Here is a 12949-nt window from a genome sequence, read left to right as displayed (position 1 = left end):
GTGGCTCAGTCAGTTGAGAGTCCGACTTTGGCTCAGGTCATGATCTCACAGTTCGTGAGTTCAAGCCCCGCGTTGGGCTCTGTGCTGACAGCTCGGAGCCTGGAGCCTGCTTTGGATTCTGCGTCTTCCTCTCTCTCTGCCCCATCCCCACTCATGCTCTGTCTCTGTCTTAAAAATAAATAAAACATTATAAAAAAAAAAAAAAAAAGAGGCAGTGCAGCCCGGTGCTTAACCTCCTTGGGGCCAAGTTTCATCATCCGTGAAATGGAGACAGCAATAACCACCCCCCCCCCCACACACACCCATACTGTGTAAGGAGTCACTGAGTTGTGTACCTTCACCGCAGTGCCCTGCGGTGGTAAGGAGCTAACCTCATCACAACCTTCCACGCTGCTTTCTTGGCAAGGTTTACAAAGGAATTCCCTAATGTACAAATCTTGTCAATTCCTGTCAGTGGTCAAGAACTTGACCAGGGTTAGCAAGCTGCCCACAGCGCCCTCAGGCAGGAGCCTACATCCCTTATAAGGTCTCTCTCCCTCTTCTTAGTCATTGGAGCTTTGGCACCCGACCCAGCCCCTAGTCTCCGCTCTGTAATCCGTTTCCCACGTGGTTGCCCAAATCATCTTTTTAACCCACAAATCATGCGTCCGTTCACTAGTCAAGGTCTGTGATGGCTCCTTACCACCTCCAGGATACAATCGATCTTTCCCAACGGCCCCCCCATGTGATTCCCCCAGTTCACGCCACCATCCCTCTCACCTGAATTATTGCAAGAGCCTCCCAGCTGGCCTCTGGCTTCCACTCGTGCCCTGTACTCCCAACCCAGCAGTTGAGGCACTATTTTAAACACTTAGGCTGGATTAGGTCATCACCCTGCTGCAAACCTGCCGATGGCTCCCCATCTCAGGTCAAAGCCCAAACCCACAGAGGCCTCACAGACTAGCATCTGAGGCCTCAGAGGACCCAGCGCTGCTTCTCGAACCTCCTGCTCCTCTCCCACGCACTCCCTGGATGGTAGCCAGCCAAGCCTTCCCCCTAACATTCCTGGAACAAACCAGATCTTCTCCAACCTCCGTGCTCTTCCACGGGTCCAGAGTTCAGAGCACACTCCACCTTGAAGCCTCCTTCACCGGATTCAGATCTTTATTCCCGGGTCAGCCTCTTGTGCACACACCCACACCCCCCATTCTTACTCCTGCCAGATTTTCTTATCACTCATCGCTAATAGACTCTATGTGTATTTGTATATTTTTACTATCATTTATTGTCTGTCTCTTCCCACTAGAATGTGAGTTTCTACAAGAGCAGTGATGGTTATCTGCTTTGTTCACTGCTGAATGCCAGAGCCTAGAACAGGGCCTGGTACCTAGCAGTTTGTTCAATAAACATTTGCTTAATGAGTGAATGAATAAAAGACATACGAGGTCACCGGCAGGCTGGCCACTCTGGGTGGCTTTGTCTCCTGCCACTTTTCCACACTCTAAAGTTCAGCCTCCGACAAAACAGAGGACCCTTCATTTCCTGGAAATGCCATGCTTTCTGAGGCCTCACGGCCCCTGCTTCTGTATCTCCTTCACCTGGAATGCCTCCCAGCAATCTCCTCATCCTCTTGGAAGACACTGTCCCTGAAGCACCTCCTCTGTGAAGCCTTCCCCCTCTCTCCTGGGATCACTTGGGCACTCCTGCCTCCATGTTCCAGCTCAACCTGCAAAAATACCTTCAGTGCTGGCTACGTTAGCGTGCCACTGGGAAAAGTAAAGCAGGTATGAACAGATGCTCGAAAGATCAAATTCTAATCTAAAAAGATATAAACCCAGCCAGCATCTTGCATGCAGAACAGAGATGTTCCCTCATCCGTACAAACCAAGATGTTAAATTTTGGTAACAGAATTTCAACTTGCTCTGAGCAGTCTGGTATTTAGCACAGATTTCCTTTAATATTGTTAAATAACAGCTAATAATATTTTTAAATATAGTTTGTAAAAATTAAAGCATATGGCCCTTTTCAAATCAAAAAGAGTGTCTACAGAGCCACCCACTGCCAATTTTTGTCAAAACCTCTTGTAACAGTTGATAACTGACGGAAAAAGAACAATTTTCTCCTTTGGTTTTCCAAATTCTACCAGTATTTCAAATTAAGAGCCCCAGACACTTAATGGCAACTGAAACGTATTAATTTAGCTCTCCACAAAGAGGTCTTTACAAAGGAACGGTTTTAACCTGTGCTTTCATTTGTTTGTAGGGTTCAGCATAAGAAACCCTCATACGAAAAGCATTTCTTCATCAGCCTTAAAAGCACCATTGAGGACACTACTGTGTTGGTTCAGTGACTCAAACGTCCGTGTGTTAAAATTCCCTCAAAATGCAGTACCAGAAAAAAAATACCTGTTGATGGACCACTGTACATTCTTTCCCCAGAAAACAAGAAGTACGCAGGCATTCCTTGCGTTCAAGCCAGTTGGCACAGCCACGAGTGCCTTTGTTATTCAAGACAAAATAAGGGCATAGCAACTTCACATCTGTGTAGCGGTATGAAAGCTTCTGTGCCAAAGCATTAGCACTCCCAGTTACTAAGTGGCCCAGCACCACATCCCAAACCCTTACAGGTAAGTCTCAGAAGCTTCTACTGTCTCCTAACTCCCGTTCTAAATAAATTTTGCGGGGCGCCTGGGTGACTCAGTCGGTTAAGCATCTGACTCTCGGTTTCAGCTCAGGTCAAGGTCTCGTGGTTTCGTGAGGTCAAGCCTTGAGTTGGGATTCTTTCTCTCCCTCTCTCTCTGCCTCTCTCCCACTTGCACTCTGTCTCTCTCAAAATAAATAAACTTTGAACAAATAATTTGCCTCAGCCTACAAAACAACCTCAAAGAAAAAATACCTAATGTAATTGTTACTGCTAACTTCATCTCTCTTTTCTCTCTCCCAACTTCCAACTCCTGTTTCCCCCAACATATACAAAATTCATGTGTCCGTCCGTACCTTAGCTTCAAGTCAGTACTAAATATGGTCAACTATGGAAACCATACACAGTTTAAACTTCTAATAATAATCTGTTCTCTATCTCCATACCTTTCTCTATCTCTATATGTCCCTACTGCCCTTGTACTTTTTTGTTTTTGTTTTTGTTTTTTACCTTCATCTTAAGGTTTTTATTGCATGTATACATGGATGTCTTTGTAAATTGCCTCCAATGCTTTTTTGGAAGGAGGGGAGGGAAGTAGGGTATACATTTCTAAAGACCAATAATTAAGATTTCCTCTTTAGGGAGATTTTCCCTTTCTGCTATGAAGGAGAGTAGCTTGTATCAGATCAACTCCAGCCTCGCAAACAACTACAAAAGATGGCTAAAATACAAGAAACAGCTAACTGAATGCATTGTCAGTAATCAAGGTATGAAGGATCAGGGGACCAAGATCCCAGAAACACATCAAGGTGGGCCCCACAATGTCTACTGCTTTTTCTCTTGAGACATTTGCCAATTTTTTTTAAATGTTTATTTTTGAGAGAGAGAGAGAGAGAGAGCGAGCATGAGTGGGGTAGGGGCAGAGAGAAAGGGAGACACAGAATCCAAAGCAGGCTCCTGGCTCTCAGCTGTCAGCACAGAGCCCGATGCAGGGCTTGAACTCACAAACCTTGAGCTCATGACCTGAGCGGAGGTCAGACGCTTAACCGACTGAGCCACCCACACGCCCCAAGACATTTGCCAATTTTTAAGCGATGTAGGTGCTTCCCAGTGCCTCACAGGGCCAAGACGACAACTGAAGTTCAAACCCCTTTAGGAAGTCATAGCTGGAGAAGTCAGGATCCCAGAGAAAAAGGCAACAACAGAGAAGCCAGCCTGACCTGCTGCACTGATTTTTCCTCAAGGCGAACTGACATGAAAGCTACACTCAGGGGGACAGGGCTGGGTAAGTGGCTGAGAAGCTAAGAAGAAAGTAAACAGTAGGAGGCTAAAAGGTTAAGCAAAGTTTTCAACCATCTCACAGTACTGGGGAGACGAAAATTGGAATTCTGAGTTCACAAAGGAAGGTAGACTGTAGTAAACACCCCAGGCGTTTGGGGACAGCCCTGAAGGGCCATGCCCTCGGAGTGAGAGCAAAGCTCAAAGAATCAGCTGTCGGCGACACTGAGATCCAGTCTCAAAACATCTCTCAGTCCCTCACGGGATCGTGGTGAGCTCTTATTCTGCTGGACTGCCAGAAAAACAAGCACATCTTCTTAGGAAAAAGAGAACATCGTGCAGAGGTGCAGAGTCTCTGTGGCTTTTCAGTATTCAATTGAAACTTATCTGACGTTCCAGATGATAGGACCAAATGACTGAATTACAAAAGAGGAAGAAAAAAAAAAAAGAAAAAAAGAAAAACAGACAAGAGAAATAGATCCACAGGGATCCAGATACTGCTGTTATCAGCGTGGACTTGAAAATAACTATGGTTAATTTACTACAGAAATAGACAACAGAATGTGACCCCTTAACTGAAATCTATTAAAATAATCAAATTGAAATATTAGAACTAAAAAACAAAATAAAAAACACATATTTGAAATTAAGAGCTCAATAAACAGGGGTGCCTGGGTGGCTCAGTCAGTTGAGTGTCTGACTTCGGCTCAGGTCATGATCTCATGGCTTGTAGGTTCAAGCCCCGCATCGGGCTCTGTGCTGATAGCTCAGAGCCTGGAGCCTGCTTCGGATTCTGGGTCTCCCTCCCTCTCTGCCCCTCCCCGTCTCGCGTTCTGTCTCTGTCTCTCTCTCAAAAATAAACATTTAAAAACTTTTTTTAAAAGAGCTCAATAGCTCTTTGGTCTCGGTTGCGGAAACAAGATGACGAAGGGGACGTCATCGTTTGGAAAGTGTCGCAATAAGACGCACACGTTGTGCCGCCGCTGTGGCTCAAAGGCCTACCACCTTCAGAAGTCGACCTGTGGCAAATGTGGCTATCCTGCCAAGTGGAGGAGAAAGTGTAACTGGAGTGCCAAGGCTAAAAGAAGAAATACCACTGGGACCGGTCGAATGAGGCACCTAAAAATTGTATACCGCAGATTCAGGCATGGATTCCGTGAAGGAACAACACCTAAACCCAAGAGGGCAGCTGTTGCAGCATCCAGTTCATCTTAAGGATTTCAACGATTAGTCACACAATAAATGTTCTGGTTTAAAAAAATAAAAATAAAAAAATAAAAAAAATAAAAGAGCTCAATAAACAGGTTTAACAGTAGAGTAGAGGGGCGCCTGGGTGGCGCAGATGGTTAAGCGTCCAACTTCAGCCAGGTCACGATCTCGCAGTCCGTGAGTTCAAGCCCCGCGTCAGGCTCTGGGCTGATGGCTCAGAGCCTGGAGCCTGTTTCCGATTCTGTGTCTCCCTCTCTCTCTGCCCCTCCCCCGTTCATGCTCTGTCTCTCTCTGTCCCAAAAATAAATAAACGTTGAAAAAAAAAATTAATAGTAGACTAGAAGGAACAGGAAAAAAGTCAATATAAGTTATCCAAACTGAAGCCCAGGGTAAAAAAAAGGATGAAAAATACACAAAATAGTGTACAAGACACATAAAAAACAGTAAAAAGGTTAAACACAAGTGTAAGAGAGTCCTACAGGAGAAAGAAAGAATGTGGTAGAAGTAGGCAAAATTAATTTTTGAAGAGATAGTGGCCAAGATGTTAAATTGACAGAAGACATCATGTCCCAGATTCAAGAAGTGCTACATATCCTGCGCAGGAGGAATACAGAGAAAACCACACCTAGGAACATCGTGGTAAAACTCTCTAAAGGCAGAGAAGGGAGCATGAATACAACCAACAGCTGACTTTTAACAGACACTGCTCGTAAGACAATGGGATGACATCTTTAAAGTAATGACAGAGTTGGGAATGCAAGCCGGTGCAGCCACTCTGGAAAACAGTATGGAGGTTCCTCAAAAACCGAAAAACAGAACTACCCTACGATCCAGCAATTGCACTACTAGGCATTTGTCCACGGGATACGGGTGTGCTGTTTCAAAGGGACACATGCACCCCCATGTCTATAGCAGCACTATCAACAATAGCCAAAGTATGGAAAGAGCCCAAAGGTCCATCGATGGATGAATGGATTAAGAAGATGTGGTGTGTGTATATATACACACACACACACACACACACACACACACACACACACACACACACACAATGGAGTATTACTCGGCAATCAAAAAGAACGAAATCTTGCCATTTGCAATTATGTGGATGGAACTGGAGGGTGTTATGCTAAGTGAAATTAGTCAGAGAAAGACAAAAATCATATGACTTCACTCATAGGAGGACCTCAACAGACAAAACAGATGAACATGAGGGAACGGAAACAAAAATAATATAAAAACAGGGAGGGGGACAAAACATAAGAGACTCATAAATATGGAGAATAAACAGAGGGTTGCTGGAGGGGATGTGGGAGGCGGGATGGGCTAAATGGGGAAGGGGCACTAAGGAATCTACTCCTGAAATCATTGTTGCACTTTATGCTAACTAGTTTGGGTGTAAATTTAAAACAATAAAAAATAAAATTAAAGTAATGACAGAGAATAACTGCCGACCTACAACTGTGTACAGAAAAAAATTTCCTTAAAAGGCAGACAGAATAAATATGCTTCAACCAACTCTCAACAAGCGAAAGAGAATTAATTGAAAAAATACTAAAGAAATACCAAAAGAAATACTAAAGGGAGTTCTTCAAACGGAAGGAAAATGATCCCAGATGGAATCATGGATGTAAGAAGGCATAAAGAGCAACAGAAAGGATAACTCTGTGGCAAATCTACTGGATGCTGACTATACAGTCCAATATTAGTAATGTCTTCTAGAATTTAACATATATGCATAATCAAAATCTATGACATCAACAGCACAAAAGCGAGGCAGAGCTTCGATGTTCTAAGGTCTTGCATGATCCTGGAAGTGATAAAAAGGACCACCGGTAGACACTAATAAGTCAACGATGTATGTTCCAACCTCTAAAATAACCACCAAAATGGCAGAATGAATAACAAACAAACTAATGGAGGGAGGGGAGTAATGAAAAAATATCTGATTAATCAAAGAAGCCATCATTTCAGCTAACTTCATAGAAGCACTTCTCATTTATTCTGTAATCTATTCACTTTGATTCATCAGCAAATAGCTGCCAACAATAAGTTGGGTATAATCGGCTGTGTGTCTCTTATACCATGCACCGAGCTGGGTGCTATTCAAAACTTCCCTTAATGAATCCACAGAACAGAACCATAAGGTAGACACTACCTCCCCTATCAGAGATCTGATGAAACTGAGGACCGAAGCTGAGACAACAGATGCAAAGAAGTTAAACAACTTGCAGAAGGCCATCACAGCTATTAAAGGAGGGACTCCCACCCAGATTCATCTGGCCTATGTGCTGCCCTGTCCAAAGATGGGCCGGAATGGTTTGCTTTCGACTGCATTGTTGATATCACCACCTTCAGTTGGTTTTGTCCTTGCTCCTAGTAGGAAGAAGAAACCGCTCGAAATTCCATATGAAATATTTCAAATTCTCCAAGGGCAATGTGGACCGGCTAGGCAGCAACGTAACAACGAGTCACTAAGAGAGGAAATATTACACGTTCTCAGTATGATGTAGATAGAAACAGAATTGTCATAAACCATTTCCAGTTTCTTCAAAACCTTCTCTGACCTGTTGCCTTCATTATTTTAAGCGATACTAACCTGAACATCTCACATAATCATATTCAAAAAAGGGAAAAGAACTTTATCCCTTCCCATATAGGAGGGACTTCTGGAATCCCTACTGCTGTGACTTTTCAGCAGTAGGGATAACTAAGAAGCAAGAGGTAATCACTTCCAGATTACCATTTCCCTACCTTTGAAGTATTCAAGAAAATTAGTAAAGGCCTTCAACTTTCTTGTAGCGTGCAGAATGGATGGGGATGGGAAAGAAAAGTCAGGCAAGTTTTTCAAGGTAAGCTATTCCTGCAACACTTATTTCAATAAGTGCTTACTGGCAACCGTGAGGAATCATTAAGAGAGACAAGCTAATGAAGACTAAACCGTATTTATCTACCCTCTTCCACCCCTTCATGATATCCATGGGAAATATGCAGATTTTATTTCTTGCGTTATCATCAACATTATTCTAAATCAAGACCCACAGAGTACAGTGTATCTATAAAGGATTTTTTTTTTTTTTTTTTTTTTTTGCGATTGTTTCCATTATTGCACAAACTTTATCATCTCACTGAGCTGCCCGGAAGCAAATAATCTGACTTTCCAACCTGAGCCATTTGTAAGATGAATATTGGCAGTTACTGAATCCATTGGTACAGGGAGGGCTGAAATACTGCAACAAAGAGCTTATGGTATTGCAGTCTGCCTTGTCAAAGGACATCTAAATCCCTCTTTTCTGAGTCCTTACAAGGCCCCTAAAAGAGACCGGGGGCGGGGAGGGGGGGGCGCACGGGGTACGGATTTCCACACGGAATCCCCAGTCCACATGTGAGCTAGAGATGAACACAGAGAAGGTCAAACTTGCAAACTCTAGTAGAGCCTTTCCTGGCGTGTCGGACTCACCAAATGAAAAACCTTTGTCTCTTCACGTCTGCCATTGCGAGGTCTGGCAGGAAGAGATGGTGGCAGCTCTCCCTAAGGGACAAAAACGCAGCCATGTACACACGAAACAGGTCAGAGCCAGCAGAGAACGTGTAATGAAGTCACATATGGTGTACTTCAAAATCCCATCTGAACGCAAATCAGGTTCTACAAGAGCAGGTCGTATAATCATTTAAAAAAAAAAAAAAAGAAAAGAAAAAAAGAAAGGTTCGGCTCAGACCTCCCCGGGATGCACTAGACAAATATAAGACAGCATTACTCACTCGACAAACAGCTACCGAGCAGGAAGCCCCTGTGTGAGACGACAGGAGAGAGAAGGGCTAACCAGCCTCTGGAACTTCTCCTGGGAGACTTAGAGTGTGTTAAGAGCCATAAGGTGCACACGAAAACTGTTATATAAGGAAGGATATCAGAAACCAAAGAGAGGTACTAACGAGTGCCATGGGGTTTGAAAGTGAGGGCATGTCCACCCAAAGGGTTTAGTGGAAAGCTTCATGGGTGTCAACAGTTGAATTAGGCCTTTTGAGAATGGCGCTGGACTGGGGACACTGAGGATCAAAGTGCTTTTTTTCGCAAAAAAACAAACAAACAAACAAAAAAAAACCCTTTGCAGAAGGGAGGAGCATAAGGAAAGAGCCTGGGGTGGGGGGAGGGACCCGTGGGGAGCAGGGGGGTTGGAGCAGTGACCGAGGGCAGACAGGAGTGGACACGTGGGAGGTCCGTCGGGAGCCCTCTGCACGAGGACAGGCGGGACAGAGGAGAACCAAAACTAGGGCAATGCAGGCAATGGAAAGGCAGCAGCTCTGAGGGCCACGCTAAGAAGCAGCTTCAATTGATAGACCTGTGGCATTAGAGACAGCAAGGAAGGGCTAACAGCTGCCTAAGCAAACAGTGGAGAAAAAGAGCCAGTGACATGTAGGCAGGTTGAAAGGTCCGCCAGGCAGTGGGGATGGAAAACCCCCAAAAGGTATCTGAGCCCAAAATGAATGTGGAGTCGCACGCGTGGAGGCAGGTGGGTGAAGAGGGCATCTGTGTAAAGGTAAAGACGTGGGATCACGGAGGTCACCACAAAACAGAGTGCAGACAAGAGCAGGAGGGACAAACCACCGTGATCTCTTGCATTTACGACACAAGCAGCCGAAAAAGACTTAGCAAAAGCAAAGAGAACGAAAAATCACAGACACAGAGTTAGGGAAAAAAACAGGAAAGGCTTCTATCCTGGCAGCCGTGGGATGCAAGGCTTTCAAGATTAAAAGGCTGAGAGTAACGTGTCATTCCCTTATGCACATACCCATCTCCTTGCTCCTGGCAGCCTGCAAGCTGCTCAGGCGGGACCTGCTCCCTACCCTGCATCCTGCACAGTATCGAGAGCAGACTCCTGCGATAGGTTTCGGTTTGGAAAAAACAAACAAAAAACGAATAGCAATGTCAAACCTGCAGAAAAGTCAAGGCAGAGCGCTGCTGAGAAAAGACTACTGAATTGATAACTACTGGTCACTGGTAACCACGGAAATGCATTCTCAGTGATGCGGTGTGGGATTTCCAGAGAGAGAGCCAGGGGAAAGGGAACGATCAAGGATGCAATCCAGAGAGGGCACGACCATGAAAAAGATCCAAAGCCGGCAAGACGAAGGGCACAAGTGGGAAGTTAATCCTGCAGAGTCAACCAGTTGGTTCTCCAAGCACCTTCTAGGCACTGGGGACACGCAGCTCAGTGTCCCTGCTCGTAAGAAGCTGGTGTTCTAGTAAGGAAGGGGGCAAGGAACAAACCCAGAGTGCTGATAAATAACCTGATAGGATAGTGACAGGGATGGGTGGGGGAGGGGTAGCAGGCTGCTTTTGCCAACAAGGTCAGGAAAGGTGATCCTCTCACAAGATCACCTTGACCTTGAGTTCAGACCAGAATGAGGAGGAGGCAGGGGCTGAACGCTGGGGCAAGACTGCTCCGGGCAGAGAGAACAGCTAGTATAAAGGCACCAAGACAGAGCAAGCTTGGGGTGTTCACGGAACAGAAAAAATGTCAGTGTGACTGGACTGTAATGAAGGAGGGCGCAGAGGCCTTGAATCTGGTTGGAATGGGAAGCACATCAGCTAGGGAATGACAGACAGACCCTGCTTTTTAGAAAGCTCCCCCCGGCTGCTGTGTGAAAGACGGATTATGGTGGACCCAACTGGGAAGCGAGGACAGGGTACAGTAGATCAAGTACAAGATGATGGGCACCTGTCCTCAGGCTGTAACGGCAGTCATTCTCAGAGTGGTCAGACTCAGGATACACCTTGCATAGTTAGTCGATCCTTAAACCACATGGGGGTTAGGGGTGCCAACCCCCCAGGCAGCCAAAAATACACATATAAGTTTTGACTCTCCAAAAGCTTAGCTACGAATAGCCTACTGTTGTTGACCGAAAGCCTTCCTAGTAACATATTTGATGAACACAACATTTTGTATGTCCTACGGAGTGTATATTATATTCTTAAAATAAAGTAAGCTAGAGAAAAGGAAAATATTATGAAAATCAGAAGAAAGAACATACATTTATCGTATGGTACTGTAAAAAGTCCACATGTAAGCGAATCTGCATATATAGTTCAAACCCACGTTGACCAAGAGTCAACCGTGTATATCTGGAGCTGGGGGGAGGCCCAAGCAAAGAGCTTCATTGAAGAGTCACCAGCACATAGATGATATTTAAAGCCACAGGTTGCCTGGGGTCATATAGGGAGACAGAATGTATACATAATTATAGAGATAAAAGGAGCCAAAGACAGGGCCCTTACTTTTGTTAGAATTTAGGAGAAAAGGATGGGTAAAATTAAAGCCCCCCCTTTTTTGTTTTATTTTATATTTGAGAGAGAGAGAGAGAGAGAGAGAGAGAGCGCGCACAGGGGAGGGATAGAGAGATAGAGACAGAATCTGAAGCAGGCTCCAGGCTCCAAGCTGTCAGCAGAGCCTGACGCGGGGCTCAAACTCACAAGCAGTGAGATCATGACCGGAGCTCACCGAAGTTGGATGCTTAACCAACTGAGCCACCCAGATGCCCAAATTATAGAAAAGTTTTGAGGCAAAAGCTTGAGGAACATTAAGTTCATCTCCAATGTCTCAGTAAAGTAGCAGAGTTCATGGAAAAGGTTTAGAATAAGCCATTAGAAGGAATATAATAGAGGGGCGCCTGGGTGGCTCAGTCAGTGAAGCATCCGACTTCAGCTCAGGTCATGATCTCACTCATAGTTTGTGAGTTCGAGCTCCGCATCGGGCTCTGTCATGACAGCTCAGAGCCTGGAGCTGTTTTGGATTCTGTGTCTCCCTCTCTGCCCCTCCCCTGCTCATGTTCTGTCTCTCTCTCTCTCTCTCTCTCTCTCTCAAAAATTAATAAATGTTAAAAATTTTAAATAAAAGCATTAAAAACAAGGATTGTAATAGGAAACCATTACAGAATGAACACAAGGGAGGGCTGAAATGCAGTAATGACCCCCTGATTTGGGGGAAACTCAGGTGGGCAGGTTTCGAGATTTTCCCCAGCAGGATGATACAGCTCAGGATCAGAGACAACGGTCGGTGTGGATAACTCAACCACGTGCAAGAACTGGCAAAGGATTACGGGAGTGGGTTATGGGATATCGACAAGCCCACCATTGAAATGCACGCCACACTAGGAGTAGAGCCCAGGACAGTGAGCGTGGCCTGGTGGAGTGGACAACAGGAACATTCAAGATCGAGGGATCACAGTGAGGATGAAGATTAGGTTCAAGAGACACAAGGGAACTTAAAAGGGGCAAGAAGGAAGAAGTTGTGGTCATGAGGGTGGACTATCAAAAAGGGAAAAGAGGGGCACACGGGTGGTTCAGTCAGTTGAGCATCTGACTTGGGCTCAGGTGTGATCTTGCAGTTTGTGAGTTCGAGCCCCACATCGGGTTCGCGAGTGTCAGCCTGTCAGCGCAGAGCCCGCTTCGGATCCTCTGTCCCTTCTCTGCCCCTCCCCTGCTTGTGCTCTCCCCCACAAATAAATAAATGTTAAAAGAAAAAAAAACGGTAGAAGAATTCTGAGTGACAACAAGGTCCAGGTATGGCCATTAAATCTCACAGTGGGATTTTCCTAGGGGCTGAGCTTACCGTTGAAGGCCCTCCCTGAGTCTTTGCTGGCCCAGGCTGGCTGCCGCAACATGAGGGAGGGGCAGGGTGGTGAACAGACGACGGGGCGGGGAAGGGCGGTCCAGTCATGCAAGCCTTGTTCTCACCTAACATCTATCTCCGTGATATCTGGCTCCGGTCTGTAGCTGCTCATACCTGCTCATGGGCATGGGGTAGCCTTCATCCAGGGCAAGGCGGAGCTAGTATCCATATG

General features: G+C 45.4%; 2 protein-coding genes across 2 annotated transcripts in view; one reads left to right on the top strand and one right to left on the bottom strand.

The window, feature by feature from the left end:
- PTGFRN (prostaglandin F2 receptor inhibitor) overlaps window positions 1-12949 on the bottom strand; it is an 86959-nt gene that overhangs the window by 56890 nt on the left and 17120 nt on the right. The window lies entirely within an intron of this gene.
- Window positions 4791-5187, top strand: LOC106969660 (60S ribosomal protein L37-like). Its single transcript, XM_053214665.1, has one exon. The coding sequence runs from the start codon at window positions 4820-4822 to the stop codon at window positions 5111-5113; it is 294 nt and encodes a 97-aa protein (XP_053070640.1). The 5' UTR covers window positions 4791-4819; the 3' UTR covers window positions 5114-5187.

This window comes from Acinonyx jubatus, chromosome C1 (genome assembly GCF_027475565.1).
Source record: "Acinonyx jubatus isolate Ajub_Pintada_27869175 chromosome C1, VMU_Ajub_asm_v1.0, whole genome shotgun sequence".
NCBI classification, from domain to species: Eukaryota; Metazoa; Chordata; class Mammalia; order Carnivora; family Felidae; genus Acinonyx; species Acinonyx jubatus.
Note: the sequence above shows the minus strand (reverse complement) of the source record. Positions and strands in the feature narration are given on the sequence as shown.

Excerpts from the sequence above, each read along its gene's own strand:
- LOC106969660 (XM_053214665.1), top strand. The coding sequence starts at position 4,820 with ATGACGAAGGGGACGTCATCGTTTGGAAAGTGTCGCAATAAGACGCAC.